This window comes from Balaenoptera musculus, chromosome 19, assembly GCF_009873245.2.
Source record: "Balaenoptera musculus isolate JJ_BM4_2016_0621 chromosome 19, mBalMus1.pri.v3, whole genome shotgun sequence".
NCBI lineage: Eukaryota > Metazoa > Chordata > Mammalia > Artiodactyla > Balaenopteridae > Balaenoptera > Balaenoptera musculus.
Window position 1 is genome coordinate 47,516,766 of NC_045803.1, and position 27,309 is coordinate 47,544,074.

Below are 27,309 nucleotides of genomic sequence, written 5' to 3' on the forward strand. Positions count from 1 at the left end.
CAGTGGCCTGGTGGGGCAGGAGAGAGTAGGATGGGGGAAAAGTGAAAAACAAAATATAAACAATCTTTTCTGTACATTATTTATTGTGAAGTAGAAAAGACAGGTTGTGAAATACATGTTAAGAAATTTTTGCTTAAAAAGTCCACTGGCCGACTGTGCCATCACCAAGGTAATAAAAGAAGGACTTAAGACAAAGGTGGTGGCAAACAAGTGGACATCAGGGCAGCTCACTGCTGCAAAAGTAACATTCTGGGAAAATATAATTGACACTGGTATTGGTGACCTTTGAGTGGAGGGAAATCTTAACTTCCTCCTGTTTTTCTTTTTTTTTTAATAAATTTTATTTATTTATTTTTATTTTTGGCTACGTTGGGTCTTTGTTGCTGTGCGCAGGCTTTCTCTAGTTGCGGCGAGTGGGAGCTACTCTTTGTTGCAGTGCACAGACTTCTCATTGCAGTGGCTTCTCTTGTTGCGGAGCACAGGCTCTAGGCGCGCAGGCTTCAGTAGTTGTGGCACGTAGCCTCAGTAGTTGTGGCACGCGGGCTCAGTAGCTGTGGCTCGTGGGCTCTAGAGCGCAGGCTCAGCAGTTGTGGCGCATGGGCTTAGTTGCTCCACGGCATGTGGGATCTTCCCGGACCAGGGCTCGAACCCGTGTCCCCTGCATTGGCAGGCGGATTCTTAACCACTGCACCACCAGGGAAGTCCTTTACTTCTGTTTTTGATTTTTTGCAGACCATCATTTTATAACTTAGAATTTTAAAAAGTAAAAATTGCTAATTGAAGAGTGTTTTGCTAATTGAAGAGCTTTGTTTTATTTCTTAAATCCCCTGGGCGGGGGGAGGGGGTACTTGAGCACATCTAAATGCCGAGGAGAAGGAGGTAAATGTGAAGGTATGTGAAAGAGCGAGGACAGTTGATGGAGCTCGGTTCAGGGAAAGGGGGCAGGAAGGGGGATCCAGGCCACTGTAAGGGATTAATTTCTGACCCTGTGAAGGAAGGCAGAGATGGTTTGCTGATGCAGGGAGGTTTACAGGTGGGGTTTTGGGGAATAAGATGAGACAGGTTATCTCCTTTGATGAAGGAAGAGAGGAAGTGGTGTTAAAGGTTGGGAGAAAAGCCATGTTATGGGTTCAGAACCCAGATGTAGAGAGAGCTGTGCCTGTGGCTTCATAGGAAGTAGCCCGGAGCTAGGCAGGGGTGCCTGCTAGCTTAAGGCACAAAGGAACAGGGTCTTTTCCAAGCGTGACTGAGTGGTAATGGTTCGGAAGCAAGGAGGATGCCGACGGTGCCTCTTGATGGTGAGGTCAGTGGAACAGGGCTGGCCGTGTGACAGTGACAGTTCCCTCAGGAGAGCTGCATTTCCATTAAGACAGAGGGTGGAGAGAACATTAGTGAAGTGTTACCAACCAGGGTTCTTGGCCTCCTTAATCAATAGAAATTGATGAGGCCAGACAAAAAATTCAGGCAAGGCTTTATTGGGCTCCTGCTGCAGCAGGCGGGAGTGAAAACAAGTAACAGTTTCCCTTGATCGCTCTGAGGCGGGCAGTGAGCTGGTTCCTTATATGAGGTGAGGGCAGGGGCGGGTCCAGGAGTTGGCTGGAGGGGTGGCTTGGGTGGTCTGCCCACCCCTCTGGTGGTGGTGAGTGCAGGGGGCATGCCCAGTACCCTGCTTTTGCTCTCAGCTCTTCAGAAGTGGCAGTTGGCTTTTTTTTTGGTCTTCTTGTATCTTGTCCATAATTTCCCCCAGCTGTGCATGCATGTATATAGTTATTTTTAGTCCCTTATAGTTTCTTTGTATTTTGTTTGTATTTCATTTGTTCAGGTGTAAGCACTGCAGCAAAGGGTCCCAGGTCCTAGTCTGTCTCATTATCCCCTGAGGGATTCTACACCTTTTATTCTTAAGGGGTAAAGGGCCAAGGGTCTCATCTTCTGGAACTTCTTCCTGCTGGACAGGGGCCACAGACCCTAGCCTACCCTAGAGGTGTAGAAGTCCCGCGCTGACTGTTCCAAGGACCTGTAGGGACCTGGGCCACCCTCTGCTGGAATGGGTTGAATTCCTTGAGCCATCATGAGTCTTACTTGAAATGTTAGAGCCTAGAAGACACAAACTTGCCCAGAAGGCTAAACAAACAAGGGCCCAAAAGGAGAACACCAGTAGCCACTAAAGGGCCTAGAAAGGGAAGGAACCAGGGTAACTTTGGGAGGGCTTCCTTAACTGTTGACCAGGCAGGGGAGGCGATATCGCCACTGCTAAAATTGTGAAGCTAGTCTGCCTGGGCGTATATTTCCTTAATGTTAACTTCCACCTGTCCTATCACACTAATTCAGGTGCAGCAGGAAGTATTATCGCACAGACTCCGCCTTGTTCTTCCAGAAGGTTATCAAGAGCTAGACGATTGTCAAGAACTAAATTAGCCAAAGAAATGAGAGGTCTTAAGCCCCATTAAGGCTTGTCTGTTCCATCGTATAACCAAGCTCTCTGATCTCAGTGTTGCTTCATGATAGGTAGAGCCTCCCCATGGAGCTGCCAGGCCTGTGGCCAGCTCTGCCCTTGCTAAGATCATTCCCAGGGGACTTCCCTGGTGGTCCAGTGGCTAAGACTCTGTGCTCCCAGTGCAGGGGGCCTGGGTTCGATCCCTGGTCAGGGAACTAGATCCCACATGCCACAACTAAAAGATCCTGCGTTTCGCAACTAAAGATCCTGTGTGCCGCACCTAAGACTCTGCGTAGCCAAATAAATAAACAAACATATATAGAGAAAAAAGATCATTCCTAGTGCTTTCTGGGTTTGGTGGTGAGCCTGACTGGTTCTGTTGCAGATGAAAATCCCTCTTAACCCTGTAGTCCTTACAGCACACTCTCCTATGAAGTGAACATTATCAGTGCATTTATATGCTATAGCTTGGTTGGAAAAGGACAGGGTCTGTCGATAATTCCGTAACATATGATGGTTTGGGTGTCCGCAGAGGAAAACAAACCCTTCAGGGGGTGCAGACCTGAATGTCTGTTTCACAGTTGTTAAGACCAGATAGCCCTTGAAGGACATAACTGTTGTTAGTACTTAAACAATTAGGAGACAGCAGACTATTATGTTGATGATTAAGCATATAAAGCTGTACAACATTTTTAACAAGATGTTCATGTATGATCCGCTGAGTACAGTAGCAAGAATGGCAAACAGGAGTCCAACCTACTACATCATTTTACTTATCTGTCGAAGGAGCCTGTCTTTTGAATAGGTATCTCAGATCTTCCAGTGGCTTACAGGTGTATTGTTCTTCTGTTGTTAACCTGCGGGGTTTCTGGAGGTAAAAGCTTTAGTCTGGACAAATGTACCCAACTAGATATCCCTTGCACTTTGACAGCAGTGGGAGTGGTTCAAATTACTTTATAGGGGCCCTTCCATTTTGGCAATAGTTGGTCTTCGGGGGACCCCTTTCCAGGTTTTAAGAAGAACTTGGTGCCTGGGATTTATTTGTGAAGGAACTGCTCCTTCCTCTGTATTTTTAGTGGGAGCTGGCAGTGCCTTGTGGGTATAGTTCAGGATTGTCTTCTGAACTTGTCCTAGATTAATAATATATCTCAGGGCCTGGTTCACTTCTTCATCTAGTAGAATGTCAGTAGTAAGAAAAGGTCTCCCATAGGTCCTTTTATTTTTTCACTTGTGTATTTTTTAAGGAGTTTTTTTTTTGTTTATTTATTTTTGGCTGCGTTGGGTCTTCGTTGTTGCGCACGGGCTTTCTCTAAGTTGCGGCAAGCGGGGGCTAGCTACTCTGTTGTGGTGCGCATGCTTCTCATTGCGGTGGCTTCTCTTGTTGCGGAGCACGGGCTCTTAGGCGCACGGGCTTCAGTAGTTGTGGCATGCGGGCTCAGTATTTGTGGCGCACGGGCTTAGTTGCTCTGCGGCATATGGATCTTCCCAGACCAGTGCTCGAGCCCGTGTCCCCTGCATTGGCAGGCGGATTCTTAATCACTGTGCCACCAGGGAAGTCCTGAAGACATTTTTTAGAAGGCAGAATTGTGTTAATACGGTCTTTTATTCAATTTTAACATAATTTTATTTATTGAATAGTTAAGATAGTCACATTCCAAATTCAAAATATATGCAAGGGTCTATAACGAAGAGTTTTCCTCTTTCCACTTGGACTTTATTTCAGGGACATTTCGAACTTTTAAAAGTGGAGAGAATAGTATAAAGAACCCATGTACCCACCAGCCAGCTTCAGTCTGGCTTCATCTGTTGCCACTGTTCCACTGGATTATTCCCTGGTGTTGGCCTTATTTTAAAACAAGCTGAGAATCTGTCTTATGCAGTGAAAGGCAAGGATTTCCTAAGTTGGAATTGCTGCAAATCTCTTTGGGGGCCATTTAAGAGCTCTTTTACTACCACTGATCCCTTTAAGATTTTATTTTGGGGCCACATATAGTATTTGCTTTTCCAGAGCGCCTTTCCTTTCTAAAGAGTATCTTTTTTTCTCCGTCTTTATGCCAAGAACTCTGTAGGAATGTCCCATACTTCCCCAAGGCTTCTGCTTCTGATAGATGGCCCAGTTGGCTCATCTTAGAAAACCTCCACAAGACATTTTCTGAAAGGAGAGGGGGAGTAGAAAAGTGTAAGGGGTAGGGAGTTTTGAATCCCCTAAAGCTGAGGACTGTGTTTGGGTCTGTTTTTGTTGCTCAGAGCCCCTGTTGAGTTCCCTGCTGTGTAGGATGCCAGAACTGGAGACTCTGGAGATCATGAAGTTGGTGAATTGCCCCGAGACCTTCACCCCGGACATGAGGTGCATCATGGGCGAGTCCCCTTCAGTGCGGGGCTACTTCGTCCTGGTGGGAATGAACTCTGCTGGCCTTTCATTTGGTGGAGGAGCTGGAAGGTAAGTCTTTCCCACTCAGGTTCGGCTTGCAGGGCTTCTTCCTTTCTGGAATTATTTCTGGTTCATAGGGTTTGTGATATACCTAATCCAGTATGTTCATAATAAGAGGAAGACACATGTCATGAGAGAGTTGTCCCCTTGAAAGTACTTGCCATGGGAGGCTCTCCCCGTGTTCCAGACACGTCATTGTACAGAATGTTTTTGGAACTCCTCTTTTGGAGTTAGCCTTGGAGCCAGTGGGATGTTTTTTTGGAACTACTTCAGTCATAACAAATGTTGCTCATTCATGAAACTGGAAGTAGAGCAGGTTTGGACGATAAGATGATGAAATTTTTGTTAGACATGTTAGCCTACCTATGGATTCCCAGATGTGGTGGCTCACAGAACAGTTGGGTAGAGAGGATAGAAGTCCAGTGACTAAATTTCTGGATGGAAGCTAAGTATAGTAAAAGACCACTGGCTGCTTCTCTCTGATGATGTTTTTCTCTTCCTACTGCTATAAGCAAAAATACACACACAGCTCGTTTTCCACACAGACATGGGCTCATGTTACGTAACATCTTACAGAAAGCCCCGAATGAACTTTTTGGCCAACCCAATACTTGAGTGATGAGTAAAGTGCCAGGTTCTTACTACGAAGTCAAGTGTAAGGCAGCATGTCAAGTCCAGTGACAGTGATAGGGACTGCAGGAGGAGGAATGGGGCTTTTCCCCCACAGCCATGCCCCCCATCGCAAGGAGGGAAGGTATCTTGTTTACCTGTTCTCAGATTCTCTTGTACACTATGGGAACAGGTACAAATGGTTTTATGTACAGTGTTTATTCTTAGTGATGGCAAATACATATATCTGGTTACCACAGATGCAGGACATTTCTCAGGCAGACACGGCTAGAGTAGTGAAAATGTCCGTTTATTCATTTACAAACTTAGTAACATAAAATAAAATTGAAATCTGACTTGATAGAAATACAGTGCACACCATTAATACCACATTCGCAGAGGGCAGAAATGCTCTGTCACCCTGTGTGCCCGTCATCACCAGGGCTCGTGAGAAACATCCCATTTAGTAAAGTGCCTCGCACGTCTTCAGGACCACATGCTGATGCTACACATGGGATAGAAAAGGGCTGAGTTGAACTGCATGTTTACAAATGCAAAGAACGAGTTGTAGCCTTTACAGTAATTACAATGGCATTTTCTTACATCCCAAGAGTTGACCAGAGAGTAAAGTGTTAGCTGTGCTGCTGGAAGACCCTTCACTGAAACGAGCTGCAGAAGCTTTCGACCCTACACCCATCTGTTGAAGGTACTTTTTTTCGTCTCCACCCACCATGTGACACTCTGGAGTGTAAGGCACTAGAACCTGGCTTGGAGGAAAGAGGTGCCCCAAGCTCCAGTTCTTGGTGTGCAAAGGAAATCCTGGCATAGATCCATTGAAACAGATGCTATAATTATCCTCTCCACTTCTTACAATTTCTGTCCTTGAGAGACAGAAAAATGAGAAGGCAGAAAGTCTGCAAAGGATGAAAGTAGGTGTATCTAAATATCATGAGAAAAATGGCCCATGAAGAAATGTGTAATTCCCCAAGGGTTCTGCTCAGAGAAGTCACGAATCATACACAAGGAACAACTCTGGTGTTTAATGGATAAAAGAGAAGGCAAAGACGTACAAAAATACTCAGTCCTCTTGAAAAATAGTGTATTTGTCATGGTTAAGGGACTGCAGATGCCAGCCCTGTGCGTGATGACAATGAAGGAGCCTTACAACTAACGGAGCACCTTAAAGTGGAGGGTGGTGGCGGTGGGTGTGGGGAGCGGCTCTGACGCGTGGCTCCCTAGCTCCCTCATGACTCACTGCAGGACGCGGCTACTGCCTATTATTTCATCTACCATCTCTTTCACTCAACTGTGCTGCTCCTGAGTCCATGTGCCTGCACATGACATGTGCCAGATGAAAATTCCTTACTCGTGAGAAACTTTTCCCTACCTCCTGTTGATAAAATGCTGCTTATATCAAAGTTTGTGAGGGATTGGCGGGGGGGTGTGCAGAAAGAAAATGAACACAGTAGGTTATACTTACACTTCAGGATTGAGCACTGTTGACCAAATCTCTATCTTAGATACCAAAGATACTTAGATCCTTGCTGCCTACGCTGGCCAAGAGGCAACAAAGATATAAAAAGGAACTTGTAGTTAATGCCTGGAAGCCAGCCAGTGCAGTTGTTTTACAGAGGCAGAAATCAAGGCAGAGGGGTCATCTCTCCAGTGAAGCAAAATCACTTTAGGAAGCTCCTATCAATCATTCCTGCCACATACATGGTGGCAGTGGGGAGGGGTTAACATCGCAAATGCATGCAAAAGGCAGGAGAAAGGAGAAAGCTGAAGAGCTATTTTTCACGTTGAGTTACTTTCTTGGAAACAACAGCCTAGGAAAGAAGAGATATGGCTAAAACTCTCGGTCTGTACAAGGAGGTAGAATCCAGGGCCAGCACACCTCCTGATAAGAATCAAACAAGTGACTTGGTTGCTACTCCTGCAGAAATGGGAACTTTGGGGCCAAAGTGAGACTGGGGTTAATCACTGGGCTAAATGGCATCTCTTGCATTTGGGGGTACAGGGACTCCTCAGAAAAGCACTAGAATGTAGTGGGAACTGTTCAGTTTTCTCTCCTGGAGCATGTCCTGCCCATGCAGTGCTATGTGACCAAAACACAAGCTAAAGGACATCAAATTGTGGTATCCAAGCAGGTAGGTCTTGTCCGTCCCTTTTTGCTCTAAAAACTTTCTGAATTAGAGCTTTTATCACAGACAAGAAATCTTCAATGTCAGTCTCATGACCATGGGATTTACATGTGGCACAAGTAACTAGGGGCTTATCTCAAGAGAGGAGAGGGCTCACAGGAGACTTGCAACCTTGATTCTCCATCTGTTTGAAGCCAACACACTTTGTGTTTCTAGGTTCAAAATGATTCTTCGATTGCATATGCTGAGAAGATTGTGGAGCCCCTCTCCCAATACAGCAGAAGTGGTGATAACAGATCATTTCAGAGAGAAGAAAAAAGTACCAACCACCTAAAACAAGAGTCCAGCTACTCCTTGAACAATCCCTCCAATCTCCAGGGAGAGGTGAGTTGTCACAGAAAGCAAACACATTTGATCCCAGTGCCCAAGTTGGGGATAACACAGAAATGAAGATGTTTTGATTATCAACTATGCTTGAGGCAGGAAAGAGTCACCCCCTTCTGTTTAGGACCAAATAGAGAAACCTACCACATTCATATTGCCTATATTTGAATGAACCAAAGGAGACTTGAAGGATGAATTGTAAAGTGCTGGAAGATAAATATGTAAGTTTCAGGGCACTCAATAAACAAGTGATTCCCCCCAGAATCTTAACATCTTGTCAGAGTCTTAGAGTCTTAGAAGTGTGACCCCTACTTATGGACAAGATGTAATTTATGCGTAAATCTAGATTTTCTTTTGGATTCAATCCCAAATAACTTTCCATTTATGAAGACGACTTTGCAGTGGTGTGAGCATGGGATACCTTTAGTTCTACATCTGTTTCCATCTTCTGGGGTCAGTCGGCTCCCTGCTGGTAACACATGCATTGTCCGGTGCCAGTTTCCTACTCTCCCAAGTTTCACAGCTGCTGTTCACTGCTCTCCAGCTGGGCAGCACCTCTCCTCTTTGCCTAGAAGCAGCATCTCTCAGCTAGTTAAATTCACATTTGCACCAAAATACCAAGGCCCCCCGACAGAATTCTAATCACATACTCCCTCATTAAATCAATGAAGACCTCGTAAGAAGATGGACACTAAAGTCAGTGATCAAGTGGGTAAACAGAAATCCCAGAGAAATGCCAGAGCAGGCAGACACCTGAGAATTGTAAGCTGCTCTAATAAAATGAAAGGATTGTCTCTAATATACTTATAGACCTATCAGAACTAATGCATCCAAGATACCAAGATAACAAAGGCTATGGTTAAAATCTCTAGCAGCCATTTGTTTGCAAGGGGAAATTAAGTGTGGGGATGGATACCACAGTCTGTGCGATCCAAGTTCCACCCTTAGAAAACAGAGACACTGCTTAAAAGTGTGCAGGGCGCTCTTACCCCAAGTCACCTTCTGTTCCAGAAGATGTGGAGAGATGTCTGGAAAGAGAAGACGGAAAGCAGACCTTGGACTCAGGTAACATACGCTCTCCACACTGGGAACTCTCAAGGGACCCAAGTGGTCATCTCTGTGTGGATCTGTGTCTTTTGTGCGGGGGAAGCAACCCTGGGGTCCCCGTAGCTCTCTTCAACTCAGCGTGGCCACAAGGTTTAGTTACTCAGCCAGGATGCTTGTCCTGCCTCCCCCGTCCTCTTCTAAGGGAGAGAGCGTGCACTGAGCCAGTGGGCCTCCTGTGGAAGGGACACATGCGGCTGAACTGAAAGTCACATGCACTCGGAGAAGAGGAACATCAAGGTGGGGTGACTGAACTGTGAATAGCTGAGAGAAAAGCAGCACTGTTTCATAGAAAACTCAGCATCGCTGGAGCTTAGTTTGAGGTCAGACCCTTTCAGCTAGGAAAAGCAACACTAAAGGCAACATGGTCTTTCCCTTTCGAACACTGTGGCTTATTTGTTTAGTCGGCTAAATAAACCACAACCCCCCCTCATTATACAGATTAGCAAGAGATGAAGAAAATTATAGGCAGGTGGCCCTAGCCCAACAGTCTGATAACTGGGTCAGTAGCGAGGCCCAGGATGGTTAACTACTTATCTGTGCTAAACCCCAGGCAGCGCCCACACGATGCCTCTCATCAGCGAGGTAGATGGTCATCCTCCTGCTAGAGGTATCAGGGTGCCGACCCACAGCACAAAGGAACGGGAGAAGGACCTACCTGGCTAAAAGGCGTAAGCTCTTCCACACGGCTGTATCACACAGACAGCAGCTAGCCAGAATTTGCAGGTTACTCCGAGAAAACTTAGCCCCACGGAGATGGACTCTTACCCTGAGGCCTGCACACCACAAGCCTCCCTTGCTTCAAGACACAGCATTTGAAGTCAGGCTGTCACTGTAACCCACTTCCACAAGTGGAGTCTACCTCTGTCCTGCCTTCTTGTCCCCACAGGAACCTGAGATGGGTGGAGGGATGACCAGCCCAGAGTGAGTATCAGGAGATGGGAAACTGCAGGAGGGAGGAGAAGATGGAGGGACAAGAGAGGGTGCAAAAGAAAAGTTTTAAACGCTTAAAATTATATCAGGGAGATAAGAGGTGGGAGGCAGAGGTTAAATCAAGAAGGTTAAATCAAGAAGAGGGATGGGATCAGGAGGAGGAGAAAAGCTCCTAAGATGACTAGAAGGTGGGAAGGTGGTGAGACTGCCTGGCATTACTTCCCGTGCAAGTCACTTAGCTCCACGTCATCCTTTCGGCGCTTATGGGTGAAGAGGGAGGTGACCGGGTAGAGCTTGGCCTTGGCCTGGAACCGCTGTCCTGCGATGTCAATCTCATATTCTCCCCGGTTGATGAAATCTGCTGTCACCACCTGCTCTTCTCCGGTGTCCTCGGAAAAATTGTGCACAAAGCCCAGGCACACGTGGCGCTCCAGGGTGTAACCATATGCGCTGCTGGTGGTCTTGCCTACGTACTGCCCGTTTCGGTAAATGGGCTCCCCCCACCAAGGCCAGAGGTCCAGGTCCGTGTCGTGGTCATCCAGGATGAACATAGTGAGGCGTTTGTACACCCCGTTCTGCTTCTGCTGCAGCAGGGCATCTCGCCCAATGAAATCCATCCCCTAGGAAAGAGGCAGCACAGAGACAGCGTCACCACTCGGGACCCAGTGTCACTGCAGTGGGCCGCCCACTCCCCACCACACCCCTGCAAGCTCTGGAGAAAGTGTGCTTCCCCCATGTGGAAAACTGCATTCCCAGTATGAAAGACACCTGCAGAGAATTCTTGTAACAACACAGGTACATATCGCTCTCTTTTCTATTTTATAAACACATTTCAATCACAAGACCACACAGAACAAAAATAGGAAGAAATATCAACACTTGAAAATGCCTGCTAGAATTATTTTAGAAAAACAATGTTTTTATATAATCTCAACCAGAAATCCATGCATATATATCTGTATTCAATGCATAAATATTTACATATGCATATGTCCAAAAAAGAGCAGGATAAAATAAACTCTTAACAATGCGTGTCGCTGAAAAAAAAGCGATTTTTTATTCTTTATGTTTTTTCCCTATTTTCCAAATCGAGTATTCTTTACTTTTATATCAGAGAAAAATAGTTAGTTACCTAATTGCTCAAAAAGAACACCAGAGATCTACTATACTGATAGGGAATGACTGCTAAGATATTTTAAGTGAAAAGGGCAAGGTGCGATATACCAAGTATATAGTATCCAACCACCAAGGTTAAGAAAGTGGTGAGGGGAAACTACTCGTCTGTTAGCACTCCACGAAGCTCTCTACAAGGAGAGGCAGGACACTGCTGCTTCTGGTCAAGCTGGCAGTGGGATTGGGTGGGCTCAGAGGTGGGAAAGAGACTTTTCATCCTCTTGAATGGTGATGATGAAAAAATTAGGCAGTTGAATGTAAAGTGACTCATTTGTACATATATATTCATGGCATATTAATGAATTACCACAATCAACTCAGAAAAACTGCCCAGAAAGCACTCAGTCTAAAAGAGAGCAAAGTGCCCCAAACAAGTGTCGTCTATTTATGATGTTTCCATATTAAGCGTTTTATCCCATAGATACATTTTGAGGTCTCAACACCTATACACTTTTCCTCCCACCTCAGCTCTTCCTGTTCTCATGCAGCCTCCCTGCTCAGGAAGCTGAGGGCAGAGTGGAGTGCGCACAGGTACAGTACCTTGTCTAACTTCACCCGAGACTCTCGTCCGCATTCCAGGGGTGTGGTGAGGGTGTTTAAATCCTGACCCCAGAAGGCAAAAAACTTTTCAATTCGGAGACTACGAAGAGCATAATACCCAGCATTCCGGATTCCATATTTCTGTCCAACACTCATCACTTCGTTGTATACGTGCAGGGCATACTAGAGGGAGAGACAAAAGGTCAGTAACCAGCAGACCTTCACAATTAAAACATGGAATCTGTCTGGCAGTGCCTGATGGCTGACACTGTTACCTGGACAAGGGAGAAGGTTGTCTACAATCCTCAGGAACCAAAGTGCTGCAGCCCAGGCTTAAGCTCCACGAAAGCAGCACCCTTATCTTTTTACTTCTCTAAAATGTCTAGGATCTCAGTGTATAGCACTTATTAAATAATAACTTACAGAAGCTCTCAGTAAACAACCAGTCTCGTAACTGCCTCTCCAAGAGCCATGCACCCTCCACTGGCTTTGTTCTCTTGCCCCAGTTCCCTGAACTTGGTCCTTCCCTTATGCACTGGCCTATGCTGTGAAACTGGTGTTACACATAACTCTAGACATGCATGCACAGCTCTGATCTGTCACACAGATTATGGCATATCTTAAGAGACCTAGAGTGAGTCACAGAGGACCCTGAAAATCAGAGCTCTCCTACCCGTATCCCACAATATCCCGTCTCTCATGTTGTTTTGTTCTTGGTTCCAGACACGTTTAAGTATCACATAACTTAAATGAACAAAAGTTTTCCAAATTGAAAGCAAATACTCAATCTAAACATACTCTGTTAAGTCTAAAGCCCAACAACAAACTACACTGTTTACTTTAAAAACTGTAAAAGTAAAACAAAACAAGACACAGAGGAGTGAGGAAGACAGATACTGTATAATCTCACTTATATGTGGGATCTTAAAAAAACAACAACTAAACAACAATAAAACCAATATAGCAACTAAACTCACAGACCAAGAGATCAATTTGTGGTTACAGGTGGGGACTGGAGGAAGGTGGTCAAAAGGTACAAACTTCCAGTTACAAGGTAAGTTCTGGGGATATAATGCACAACATGATGACTAGGTGACACTGCTGTATGATACGTATGAAAATTAAGAGTCAATCCTGACAGTTCTCATCACAAGGAAAAAAAAATTTTTTTTTCTTTTTATTGTGTCTATATGAGATGATGGATGCTAGTAACTAAACTTATTGTGATCATTTCACAGTCTGTGTAAGTCAATCCATTATCCTGTCCACCTTAATCTTATACAATGATGTATGTAAATTAATATCTCAATAAAACTGGGGGGGAGGGCTTCCCTAGTGGTGCAGTGGTTGAGAATCTGCCTGCCAATGCAGGGGACACGGGTTTGAGCCCTGGTCTGGGAAGATCCCACATGCCGCAGCGCAACTGGGCCCGTGAGCCACAATTACTGAGCCTGCGCGTCTGGAGCCTGTGCTGCGCAACAAGGGAGGCCGCAATAGTGAGAGGCCCGCGCACCGCGATGAAGAGTGGCCCCCGCTTGCCGCAACTAGAGAAAGCCCTCGCACAGAAACGAAGACCCAACACAGCCATAAATAAATAAATAAATAAAAGTAACCAATGCCAAAGCTTAATAAATTAAAAAAAAAAAAAATGGGGGGGAAAAAGACAAAAACAAAAATCTGCTTCATTGGTATCACAATTCTTTATCCTGGCAATGTATGTTGCTCTATAAACTGCACTACTGCAGCCGAACAGGCATTGACTAAACAGACCACTGTGATCAAGACAACTTTAGATGTGGAAAAGGGAGTCTGAGCTATTGGGTACAACACAGCCTGTGGTATGTGTGTAAGTGAAACACTGCAAATAGCAAAGGTGGGTGGAGGAGACCAATGGAGACTGGCTGGGAAACGAGAGTAAGAATAAGCTGTATCTCGGGCAGGTTCAGTGTCTCAAGCTGAATGCTCCGTACTTGAATTAAAAAGACAAAGGAGGAAAGATTTAAAGCAGGTGAGTAGTCTTGGGCTAGAGAAGAGCAAAGCGAAAAGTGGATCCCCACTACTTACTCATTTTCTCACTAGATGCCAGGGATTGAGTGTGAACAAACCAAGCTATCTGCCACCGTGCTTTGGAAGGCAGCTCCTCAGAGACAAGTATAAGCTTCTTGAGGACAAAAGCCAGCTTGAAAAGAACCCAAGCAGTGCACAAATTACCTCTTGGACTCACGGAAAACCATAAAAATGGGACCAGCCCAGGAAAATTGGGTAGAAAACAGGGCTTCTCCCTCCTGATGGGCTTGGCTGATTAATGACCCAGGAGCAGGTGGTAACACCTGAATGACCATATGGCACTTCAGTACAGGCAAAACATATCAGCTACATGCATATCAACTCTTCTCGAATCATGAATAATCCCTTCACCTTGATATTATTATAATACTTCTGAGTGTGGAAAAGCAGATAAAATTTCATGGGCTGGTAAATCCGTGCTTCATTTAATAATTAAAAGGAAACCTAACACCACGAGTAGTATGACTAATGTCAAAACATGACGAGGCTGAAGATCACTGCTACTTGTCACAACTGGACAAGGGAAAATGCAGGAATAAAAATTGTTAAGAAACAAGAACTATTATTGTTTGTGTATGGTAAGACTGAACCCTGGAAATTCCAGAGAATCAACTAAAAAACAGCTATAAACAGTAAAATAGTTTAGGAGGGAAACAGGTTAAAGCATTAATATACAGGGAAAAAAGCTTTCATAAATCAGAAGACACCGGAATACCATTCACAACAGCAACACCACCAAAATATTATTCATATAAATTTAAGAAATGTATACCGTCTACATGAAGAAAACTTCAAAATACCTCTGAAGGTCACCAAAAAAATAAAAACCCGCATTAAAGAAAGGTATATTTTGATTGTAAGATTCAACACATATAAAAGAATGTCAATTCTTCCTAATTTACAAACATAACACAATCCAAAAACTCAGGGTGTTTTTAACTAGATGATTATAAAAGTTTATAAGGAAAAATAAGGAAACAGGAATTATTCTTTTCCAGAGTTTTCCAAGCTATGAGGGAGGATAAGCATTACCAAGTATTAAAATATACAATAAAGACTCAGTAATTAAAACAATGTGATACTGGATACACAAATAGAAAAGTCCAGAAATAAATCTATATATATATAGAAACTTAGTATGTGATAAAGGTAGAATCTCACATCAACTGGTCATCCATGTTAGAAAAAGTAGTTTGATCCATAGCTCATAAAGTGTACCAAGAGACAGTGCAAAAGGTTGGAGCATTTAAATATGAAAAAACAAACCACACAAACCCATAAATAGCAACAACACAAACTATAAAAGCACCAGAAGTGGAAAAATTTTTTAACTCTGGAGTGGGGAAGCCCCTTCTATGTATTAAGCTCTAGAAGCCACAAAAGATTCATCAATTCACCTACAAAAAAAATTTTTTGCAACATATGAAACATTTCCATAATAAAAAGTAAAATTTAGAAAACCCTTCTGGGACTTCCCTGGTGGCAGAGTGGTTAAGAATTCACCTGCCAGGGGACACGGGTTCCATACCTGGTCTGGGAAGATCCCACATGCCACAGAGCAACTAAGACCGTGTGCCACAACTACTGAGCCTATGCTCTAGAGCCCGTGAGCCACAACTAGTGAGCCCACATGCCACAACTACTGAAGCCTACGCGCCTAGAGCCCGTGCTCCGCAACAAGAGAAGCCACCACAATGAGAAGCCCACGCACCGCAATGAAGAGTAGCCCCCGCTTGCCACAACTAGAGAAAGCCTGCGCCCAGCAACAAAGACCCAATGCAGCCAAAAAAAAAAAAAAAAAAAAAGTATAAAAAAACCCTTCTACGTGGCAAAAAAAACAAATCAAGACAAATGACAAACTGGAAAAAAAATTTACAACTTAATAGTAAGGACTGGCTGGCTGATTCAGAGAATGCCTAGAAATTGGGGGAAAAGACCAATAATTCAATACAAAAATGGACAAAAGATACTGCCAGAACATTCATTCATGCAACATTTATTAAGCGTTTACTATGTGCCAAGTATTTCTCTAACTGCTGGGGATACAGAAGTTAAATATCCCTGCCTTTAGCAAACCTACATTTAAACAGGGGTAATGTGATGAACAAGATAAAGAAAATATATATTCTATGAGACAGTGGTAAGCACTCTTGAGAAAAATAAAACAGGGAAAGAGGCTAGGGAGGAGGGGGCCAGAGGCTGCAACTTTAAATAAGGTCTCTTCAAGAAGGTGAGGTGGGACTTCCCTGGTGGCGCAGTGGTTAAGAATCCACCTGCCAATGCAGGGGACACGGGTTTGAGCCCTGGTCCAGGAAATCCCACATGCCGTGGAGCAACTAAGCCCGTGTGCCACAACTACTAAGCCTGCACTCTAGAGCCTGTGAGCCACAACTGCTGAGCCCCCGTGCCACAACTACTGAAGCCTGCACGCCTAAAGCCCGTGCTCTGCAACAAGAGAAGCCACCACAATGAGAAGCCTGCACACCACAACGAAGAGTAGCCCCCGCTTGCCACAACTAGAGAAAGCCCGTGCAGGCAGCAACGAAGACCCAACGCAGCCAAAAATAATAAACTTTAAAAAAAACAAAAACAAAAGGTGAGGTGTGGGGACCTCCCTGGTGGTCCAGTGGTTAAGACTCCGTGCTTCCACTGCAGGGGACGTGGGTTCGATCCCTGGCTGGGGAACTAGGATCCCACAGGCCGTGCGGCATGGCCAAAAAAATTTTTTTTTTAAATAAAAAAAAAAAAAAGGTGAGGTGTGAATAAGACCTGAAGCAGGTGTGGCTGTGAGCTTGGGAGGCTCTACGGGGGGAGGGATACGCCAAGGAAAGGGGAAGGGCAAGTGGAAAGGCCCTGAGGCAGAAGCATGTCCAGCAAGGCGTGAGAGGCAAGAAGACAGGGTGAGATCAGGAGCAGCAGTGTGGAGAAGGGTCGGCAGAGCTGTGTGGGCCCTGCAGATGGGCTTTTACTCAGAGTGAGATGGGTTTTGAAAAGTAGCTTGATCTCCTGCATGAAACTGCACCCATCAGCCCGAAGTCTGACAACTCTGTGTGCTGGTACAAGCAATAAAGAAAAAGACACTCTTGTACACTGCAGAATTTTTTATAACAGCAAAGGACTAGAAACCCTATAAATGTCTATTAGTACCAGACTGGTTAAATAAATTACGATTCAACTATATAATGGCATACTATATCATTTTCATTAAAAAACAAAGAAAAAAAGAAAAAGGAAGCTCTTTCTCTTTAGGTACTGGCAGGGAAAAATCTCTAAATTGCTAAGTAAAAAAAATCAAGATGAAGAACAGCAGTAAGCCTCCATTTGTGTTTCTAAAAAAGAGGGTTATGAATACATCTTTGAACTTGCTTCCATATGCACAAAAATCTCTGACATGATATAAACTAACAATTATATCACTGGTGGTGGTTGGTGGGAACTAGTCGGGTGGCACTGAATACTTTTTAGAGGTTTTTATTTTTAGACCATGTAAATATATTACCTACACAAAAAAAGTACGTAACTTAGCTAAAAACGTTAAAATCTCTTTAACGCAGCCTACCTCAGTGACCACGGCCCGGTCGGACATGGCGCTCTAACCCTGCCAGCACCCATCCTCTCGTGGTTCTCACCTCTATAGGAATATAAAGCATGAATCCTGGCTCTCCTGTGTGAGTCATGCTCATCACCCGGATCCCATTTGCGTAGCCCACACTCATCTCCTGTGGAAACAAAGGGAGAAGGTCATCGTGGAAACTCGTTAGGGGAAGTGGGCCCCTCCATGTTTGTTAGAGGAATGAATGCCTGAGGCAACCCCTCTCATTAGCTCTGTACCCTGTGTTGGACCCTAATGGAGATACATGTGAATAAAAATTTCTTCCTCAGGACGGTCTGTTTCCAGGCATTGGGGTCATTAGGAACAGAGCACAGCCTTTCCAATGCCTCTTCTCACGAACAGCCCCAGTTCAGGAGTGCCAGCCAAGCTACTGGAGGGAAGTGGAGGCAAAGTCTTTGACAAGCATGAAATACTTCTTTTTACAAGGTCGTGCTAAAGATTTGTTTTAGTCAGAGACGCCGGGAGCGATGAAGACCAGGCAGATGTGTTCTCTGGCGGACCTGGCAGACAAGTCCTGGGTACCTGCCCCACAGAAGATGATGCCGAATGACCAAAGAACACCGTTCACCTGCTACCCTGGGGGAAGAGACTGGGCTTCTCATGTTCAAAACATGTTTCCAGCAGCTCAGTTGCCCAAAAGGGGCCCCTAACTCAATCACCGTTCCTGCAATGGGAAGTGGTAAGCCCCAGACGGCCCTAAAGCAGACTGTTTCCACGAGGAGCAGGCATAGTGCAGTACACCGTAGGCGCACGCATGTGGGTTACTTCTTCAAGGAGCAAAGAATGTACTGTGACAGGGTCTGCTGCCAGCTAACAGAGTTTCCTGTTGCTTTAACTGTGCCATGGAGAAAAAGGAGAGCTGTAAAATCACTTAAGAGGTGGATCCTCACTTCGGTTTGCACTTCAAAGAGCATCCCGTCAGTCACTGTCCCGAAGCTGCCTGTTACAGGCTGCCAAAACATGTCTGTCTGGACCTCTCCAATCAGCCACTTCCCACAGAGTGTGCTCAGTTATCATTCCTTTTATTCAGTTACAATTTGTTTCACTCAGCTCTAGTTGCCAAGTATAAGAAAGAAAATTTATAAGAAAGAAAGAAAATTAAGTAAGTTGTTTAGGGATTCACCTAAACCATTTCTTACCTGAAGGTGCCACATACACAGAAGTTACTTTGTGTATGGAAAAGAGGAAGCACTGCATGGGGAGAAGGGACCTGACCTCGACTGGCATTTTTTGGCATCCGCGTCATAATACTATAACTTAAAAATTTAATCCACCTCTACAGAAATCAATAAATATATAGAACTGATATTCAGAGAAATTAGGTCTTCAAAGATATCAATGTGTATTAAACAAGAAGAACATGAAGATTGAAAAATAAAGAAATGGATTTACTCATTCTGTTTGCTTAATAAAAGTCAGAACACGCTTTGTGGGTATTAACACCATAGTGAAAACATGTAATTGCCATCTCTATAAAAGAAATATTCCCTGCTTATTTAAAAACTAGAACTTTACTAGTACCCACCTTGCAAAACAGACTTGGGAAATGGTCTGGAGTCATAGGAGCATAGGACAACTCAGACAGCACATCCACAGCTCGAGGACCAATCAGATTGAGGGCTAAACGGAAAAGAACAAGAGATGTCTGGCCGCTCCAGGTGAACAGCTGAACCAATGGGAAAGGTCTGTTCTGGACTTGCTCACCTATGGCCAGGTCTGGGTGGCAAGACCATGAAAATGTCCGTTTGCTTAGGCAATCCTAGGGTGGACCTTGATTCTGGCAAATACACTTCTCCTGACAGGGCTCCTAAATGCTGCTACTGACTCCTGGCATCTGACAGCCTGGCTAGTGTGTTGCCTCTTCCTGGGTACAAAGGAAGACAAAACTCCACAGCCTCCTTTGCAACTTGATTGGGATCATGAGGCCAGGGGATAGGAGCCCACTCCCGGGGCTGGCCAAAAACCCCCTGCACAATTCCTGTTCCCGGGAATTCCCTGATAGTCCAGTGGCTTAAGACTCCATGCTCCCAATGCAGGGGGCCCGGGTTCGATCCCTGGTCAGAGAACTAGATCCCATATGCCGCAACCAAGAAGTCCACATGCCGCAACTAAAGATCCCGTGTGCTGCAATGAAAATCCTGCATGCCTCAACTAAGACCTGGCACATCCAAATAAATAAATTAATATTTAAAAACAAGACAAAACAAAAACAATTCCCATTCCCCTCCTCTTCCCAATGTGGCTACATGATGGAAAAAGCCCCAAACCCAAATCAGTACCAGGAGAGCCCTGAGGAGAGCTGCCCACCCAGCCTGGATTCTGTCACATTGACGACAGCACCTAAGCTAATTACACATCAAATACCCTTAAATGGACTAGAAAATAGGCTTGCTTCAATAAGCTTCTATAGTTTTCTAATCTGGTAGCAAGAAGGTAATCATATTTGCTACCACGATGAACTGAGGATGAGGGCCTGGTGGAGGTGAGGGGCAGGGGTCCATTGAGGGTAGGGAGGGGTTAAAGCTGGAATCGGGTGGCAGAAGAGGAGGGGTTGCTCCCTGAGAAGACTGTTGAGGAAGAGAGAATACGGAAATTAAGTTATCTATCCTTAAAAAGTATTTACTCATTAAAGGAAAAAGAAACTAAGGGGAAATTTTGAAGAAAATAATACTTAGGTAATAAATATAAAAATACTTTAATAATGAGTCACTCATTCATTCAACAAATATTTGCACTCTGTTATGCTGGCTGTAGGGGATACAGCAGTAAACAAAACACAAAGAAACTGAAGCACTAACTCATTCACACTTCACTTATAAAAACATGGGGAAGCATTAGAGATCAATTTTCTATGACTAGGAGCCTCTTCCAAGATTCTAATTCTGACGCTCATTTTTGAATATCAGATACAGAGAAGGCAAATGGAGAAGACAGATCTGGATCAACTTCGATCAGCTGGCTTTTCCTCGCTCAGCTGACTGCAGAGGGCCCCCTTACCAGTGTATTTCCAGGTGACGTCCTCCAGAATCAGGTTGCTGTCTTCTGGCATGTATTTCTTAAGCCAGGCCCAACAGTGGACCTGCTGGTCGGTTGGAGAAATCATGAAGAAACTGAAAGTGAGACCCAAAAGTAATCAAAACCAGGCAGCAGGAAAATGATCAGGAAGCAGTAAGTTCTCAGCTAGTTTCAAAGCAACGAACAGAATACTGGTGAATGATCTCTTAGCTTTTAGGGAAGGCCAACAGCACATACTTCTAGGATATACCACCTAATGACAAAACAGAAGATTCTGGCTTTCTGCTAGTGCCAAGAAATTATACAGACCTACTAACATAAGATAAGGCATTTTTCCTCAGTAGAGTCACTAATTTTTCCACACCAAGTTTTACATAATCTGGTGGGTTTTTTTTTTTTTCCTCCTGGTGATTTTTTGTGTGTGTGTGCTGGGCTGCTAATGAACTGGCCCTGACTTAATGAAATGTTTTTTGTCCTCAGTGTTATTACAGCTTCCTGGAGAGGTGAGCTGAGGGCTCAGCTCCGCCACAGCCATTAGGCGGAGGGAGCAGAGCGGCAGCCGGCTCACCTGCGCTTGCTCAGCCGTGCTATGCTGCAGTCATTTTCGTACCCTCCACCCTCGTTGAGCATGCCGGTATGCACGATGTGGCCCACGGGCACGTCAAGGTCATTGGAGAAGAGGTATTGGAGAATTTCTAACGCCTGATCCCCGGTGGACTGCAGGGTTAGGGAACGAAGCAGAGAGAACAAACGTGAGAACCTCTGGCCGGTAGTGCGGCTTGACAAGCAAAGTCACTTGCGGAGAAAATTCAATTAGCCGGTACTCGTGCAACGGTATTTGCAGATTTGCTCCACTGCAATGAGCTCCAGAGAAAGCTAGCTATTGATTCTAGTGTCAAATGAGCCTCTGGCAAGCAGATAAAGAACCAGAAACAAAGAGCTAAAAATTCCAGAAAATGTTATAATACAGGTGAAACACTAAAATATATCAGAGTTCTTAGTCTGTTTTGAAGTGACAGATGAAAAACAAGAGGCATTCAATAAATATGCAAGTTTCCAAATCTGTTCTTTTGGTTCCCAAATACTTACTGTTATTTCAAACTTTGTGAAAGAGGACATGTCAATGACACACACGGCCTCCTTACAGCACTTGACTTCGGACTCCACAATCTCAAACCAGTCCGGCTTGTAAAAAGTCTTGCTCTGCTCCAAGGCCAAGAGGTCTACAGGACAGAGAAAACCAAAGGAAGACAGAAAAGGAGAGGACTTGTACTGGTGAGTCTCCTTGATAGCTTAGTAGAGTATAATAGGTTTTTATTATTTATTCTCCTCAGAAGACAAACTAGCTATACACATTTAAAAACAAGGTTTATTATTCTTAAGACTAAAAAAACCCAAAAAACAAAAATGAGAATGTGCCTTCTTACCCTTGTCTGGTGGCACAAAGTATTTTGGCCTCTCAAATCCATGTTTCTCCATCCACCTGGCTCCTTGTGCATCCAGCCGGTCATACAGAGGAGATGTGCGTAACTGCCTTCCTGTCTGGAAGTCCCAACGGGGAACCTTCAGATCGTACAGCAGAGCTAGGAGAGAGAAGAGCAGTCTATGAAAGCCCAGGGCACAGAGCTGAACACCAATATCCATGGGCCTCTGGAGTTGCTCCTATTCAAAAAAGCATGCTTTCAGGCTGCTGTAGCCTAATTTGCCAAACAGTACCCAGTGTGACAGGAACGTTCCAGAAGAAAGAATCACATTGCAAGAGCTGGTATCGCCCCTCCATAGACTTATATAGCTGTGAGTCACATAACAACTGTAGATCTTTGTTTATAATTACTGTTCCAAATTAGTAGGTAGAAACAATGGGAGAAAGGTCAGAGTTCTAAACCTTGTTAAGCTCCCAGCAGAGATGAAGGTTACGTCTACACGGACACAGGTGGCTACAAAGTGTGAAAAAATGGCACCTGATTCTTTCCAGTGACTGTGTTGTTGGACTCTCAGACCTGTTACACACTTTTCCTAATATTTAGCCATTTCTGAAGCAAAAGGGCACACAGCATACCTTGATTTGGTGGCTCTGAAATCTGACAGGTTGCAAAGTATTGTCCCAGTGACATTATTTACATAACAAAGGGAGGGTCAGAATTCATTTCTCCTAATGTCCAATCTGCAACAGTAATAAGTAAAATATCCAGAAAGAGTGTGATCTCTAGTCTCTTGCAGAGAGAAGACCGGACTTCACACCAGGCCAAACAAGAGGTACATCAGCGTGGGGGGAGACTGGGAGATGACAGAGAAGGAAACCAAGCTGGCGTCCTTATACTGTGACAATCTCCTCTGGGCTTTAGGTTCTACTTTCCCTTTCCCCATTTTCTACCATGCCTACAACTTCCATCTCATGAGAATCAGAGAAGGCCACCAAAAGTACTGTATCATCAAGAAGAAGCTCCAGCTCATTAACGATTTGCACAGCTTCCAAAGTAACGATGGATGTAGAAACCTAGACTCTTAACAGTTCAACACTGTAACCAAAACATTCACTAAACAACCTTAGCAGTTACACATACAGCTTCCAGGTCCTTTAACTCCCATGGATGTGAATTCTCTGCCACAGCCAAAAGTGAGCACACAGGTGTGAAAGGTCACCCAAAGGCCTCATTGCTAATGGAACCTCCAGCTACTAAACCAGCAGTCCATCCTTAACCAACAATGCTGGTCACAACCAATGCAGAATCGTAGTCCTGAGGATAACTATTCCCCAAATAGGTATATTTTGGCAAGTCTGGAAATAGTTCCTCGGTATAGAAAAATGAAATTACAATCTGATTTGGTTCAATTCCCGATTCAAAAGCTATCTCTAAAGGGCTCACTGGAAAATAAAGCCACGACAAAGTAGTAACAAGTTAAAAGCGTCCAATCCTTCAAAGTCAGAGAGAAGCAAAAACAAGGAGGAAGAGCAGGAATGTATGTTTGGTATTTACATGAGAAATGGTTTCCTAACTTGCTAGCATAGGATGGGTTAATGACGAGAGTCACTCAAAGGAGCCTGAAGCTTTGAGACTAACTTGGCAAATTCTCTGCCTTGGAAAGCAAACCATGATCTCAAAGACCAAGTGGGGAGTGAGAGCATTCATTCTGACACAGCAAAGTGGAAAGGAGGCAATGCTGGGAATGTTCAAGAAGCTGCTGCCAGGAGTCTGACAGGAATCACCACCTGTACGTCCTAGTCCACTTTCCTGGTCCCGGAGGTAAGAAAGATACAACACACTAAAGAAAATGTTCCATCAATGTCACGTGGGCATAATGCCCCCAACACAGGCCTGAAACAGCCAAACTCAGAAGCCCAACTCAAAGCAATTGCTAAAGAACCAAGGAAGAATCTGCCCCTCTGGATGACAGAACCAGTCAGATGCCTGCAACGATGGGCAACGGGGATAAAGCTTCACTTACGCATGACTTCCATGACACGGTGGCGCAGGAAGGTCCGGCTGCTCTGGAGGGCTCCAAAACGCTTCAGGTCCAGTTCCCAGACACTTTCTGAGGGATAGCCGTGCACCATCCACTCAGCGAGGTACCTGTGTAGATGGGGGAAGTTGCTGGGCCTCTCAGCACCGTGATACTCTCAGCGCTGTACTGGGAATCTAGCTCCAACAGAATCGCAAGACTATCTTGTCAAGAGTGGTTGAGCAATTCTGGGCAATTTCCTTAACTTCTAGAAGAAACAAATTATATCCATCTACTGCTCCCACAAGACCACTATGAGGATATGAGCTCTAATGATAAGATTCCCTAGAAAGTATAGAGATAAGCCACAACTATGAAGAAATAAGACTAAAATATACATACAAATGTACTCTATACATCCAATGGGTTTTTTTGTTTGTTTGTTTTTGTGGGGTTTTTTTTGTTTTTCTGTTTTTTCCTGTAAAAAGTCACCTCAGGAGGTTATACAGTTATCTGGCCATATCGCCTTTGCTCCAAACATTTTTGGTAACTTCTATACTCCATAACTGTCTTCAGAGCCATTCTACAATTCACTCAAGAACACTGGTCAATTAATAAAAAATTTTTTTAAATTGTGGTAAAAAACACACAACATAAAATTTACCATCTTAACCATTTACAAGTGTATACTTCAGGGGTATTAAGCACTTTCACATTATCTGTAACTTTCACCACCATCCACCTCCAGAATTCTTTTCATCAAACAAACATCTATATCCACTAAGCAGCCCCTCCCTACTCCCTCCTTACCCTAGCCCCTGGCAAGCACCATTCTTCGTCTGGCTCTATGAATTAGACTACTGTAAGTATTCATATGGATGGAATTATACAGTATTTGTCCTTTCAACACTGGCTTAATTTTTCTTTTTAATTTTTTATTTTTGGCTGCGTTGGGTCTTCGTGGCTGCGCACAGGCTTTTCTCTAGTTGCAGTGAGAGGGGGCTACTCTTTGTTGTGGTGCACATGCTTCTCATTGCGGTGGCTTCTCTTGTTGCGGAGCATGGGCTGTAGGCACGCGGGCTTCAGTATTTGTGGCACACAGGCTTCAGTAGTTGTGGCACACAGGCTTCAGTAGTTGTGGCACGTGGGCTCTAGAGTGCAGGCTCAGTAGTTGTGGTGCACGGGCTTAGTTGCTCCGTGGCATGTGGGATCTTCCCGGACCAGGGCTCGAACCCGTGTCCCCTGCATTGGCAGGCAGATCCTTAACCACTGTGTTACCAAGGAAGTCCCTTGCTTAATTTTTCTAAGTACCAAATTTGAAAATAAAAACTTGTGTGATCAGCATGATCTTCTACTTCACTCACCACACTTGGCTATTTCCAAACTCAAATACATATTCAAAGGACCAACATTTGTTATGACTGAAGTAGTACAGAAGAACATCCCACTGGCTCCAAGGCTAACTCAAAAAGAGGAGTTCCGAAAACATTCTGTACAATGACATGTCTGGAACATGGGGAGAGCCTCCCATAGCAAATACTTTCAAGGGGACAACTCTCTCATGACATGTGTCTTCCTCTTATTATGAACATACTGGATTAGGTATATCACAAACCCTATGAACCAGAAGTAATTCCAGAAAGGAAGAAGCCCTGCAAGCCGAACCTGAGTGGGAAAGACTTACCTTCCAGCTCCTCCACCAAACGAAAGGCCAGCAGAGTTCATTCCCGCCAGGACGAAGTAGCCCCGCACTGAAGGGGACTCGCCCATGATGCACCTCATGTCCGGGGTGAAGGTCTCGGGGCAATTCACCAACTTCATGATCTCCAGAGTCTCCAGTTCTGGCATCCTACGCAGCAGGGAACTCAACAGGGGCTCTGAGCAACAAAAACAGACCCAAACACAGTCCTCAGCTTTAGGGGATTCAAAACTCCCTACCCCTTACACTTTTCTACTCCCCCTCTCCTTTCAGAAAATGTTTTGTGGAGGTTTTCTAAGATGAGCCAACTGGGCCATCTATCAGAAGCAGAAGCCTTGGGGAAGTATGGGACATTCCTACAGAGTTCTTGGCATAAAGACGGAGGAAAAAAGATACTCTTTAGAAGGGAAAGGAGCTCTGGAAGAGTAAATACTACATCTGGCTATAGAATCTCAAAGGGATCAGGACTCACGGAAAAGCTCTTAAATGACCCCCAAAGAGATGTGCAATAAAAGGCAATGTTTTCCTAAGTTGGAACAGCTGCAAAAGACAGATCCTCAGCCTGTTTTAAGGTAAGTCCCTCATCAGGGAATGATCCAGGGGGACAGTGGTAAAGATGAAGGCAGACTGAAGCTGGCTGGTAGGTACATGGGATTTCTTTATATTATTCTCTTCACTTTTAAAAGTTTGAAATTTCCTAAATTTAAAGACAAAAAATTTTAAGTCCAAGTGGAAGGAAGGACACTCTTCACTATAGACCCTTTCATATCTTTTGAATTTGAAACCATGTGACTATATTACCTATTCGATAAATTAAATTAAAATTATTTAAAAATTGAGTAAAAGAACATATTAATGAAACTATTTTGCTTCTTAAAATTCTCTTCAATTTTAAATGAAGTCCTATCAAAAGAAGGTTTCCTCCCAGCCTAAAATTTCAGCAATGATTTTAGGCGAATAAGTGATAAGCCAAAAGTCCCTTAAACCAAGATTTTAATTTTAGGTCCCTGAATCTGCTCACCAATAACTGTATCCTTAGATCAGACAAACTCTGTAGACTACCCTCTGTAACCACCAAAAGGGGCTGTTACAAAGATCAAATAAGGAACTACAGGTATACCTCGGTTCAGTTCTAGACCACCGCAATAAAGTGAATATCGCAATATAGAGTCACGTGAATTTTTTGGTTTCTCAGTACATATAAAAATTTTGTTCACACTATACTATAGTGTACTGTATGTACAATAGCATTATGTCTAAAAAAACAATGTACATAACCAAAAACAATGTAAATTAAAAACTACTTGGCTAGATGTGCAAGCAACCTAGGTGTTCATCAACAGATGGCTAAAGAAGATGTGTGTGTATATATATATACACACACACACACAATGGAATACTACTCAGCTCTTAAAAAAAAAAACTTTTGCCATTTGCAATAACATGGATGGACTTGAAGGGTATTATGCTTAGTGAAATGAGTCAGAGAAAGACAAACACTGTATGTTATCACTTATATGTGGACTCTAAAAAAGAAAAACTAGTGAATATAACAAAAAAGAAACAGACTCACAGATACAGAGAACAAACTAGTGGTTATTGTTGGGGAGAGGGAAAAGGGGAGGGACAAGATAGGGGTAGGGAATCAAGAAGTACAAACTACTATGTATAAAAAAAATAAGCTACAAGGATGTATTGTACAACACAGAATGTAGTCAATATTTT

The 27,309-nt window shown here is 44.1% G+C and overlaps 1 protein-coding gene across 6 annotated transcripts in view; it reads right to left on the bottom strand.

Moving 5' to 3' along the window:
- Positions 1-5,766: 5,766 nt before the first annotated feature.
- The window catches only part of PDPR (pyruvate dehydrogenase phosphatase regulatory subunit), a 39,780-nt gene continuing 18,237 nt past the window's right edge, over positions 5,767-27,309 (bottom strand). For all 6 annotated transcript variants that reach the window (XM_036832717.1, XM_036832720.1, XM_036832715.1 and 3 more), the window contains 10 exons: positions 25,570-25,762; positions 23,892-24,016; positions 21,872-22,027; positions 21,534-21,667; positions 21,013-21,161; positions 20,427-20,539; positions 18,955-19,049; positions 17,446-17,535; positions 11,750-11,932; positions 5,767-10,656 (listed from right to left, as the gene is read on the bottom strand). In XM_036832717.1, the coding sequence (XP_036688612.1) occupies positions 10,252-10,656; positions 11,750-11,932; positions 17,446-17,535; positions 18,955-19,049; positions 20,427-20,539; positions 21,013-21,161; positions 21,534-21,667; positions 21,872-22,027; positions 23,892-24,016; positions 25,570-25,762 (1,643 nt within the window). In that variant the 3' untranslated portion in view covers positions 5,767-10,251. The remainder of the gene's footprint in view (positions 10,657-11,749; positions 11,933-17,445; positions 17,536-18,954; positions 19,050-20,426; positions 20,540-21,012; positions 21,162-21,533; positions 21,668-21,871; positions 22,028-23,891; positions 24,017-25,569; positions 25,763-27,309) is intronic.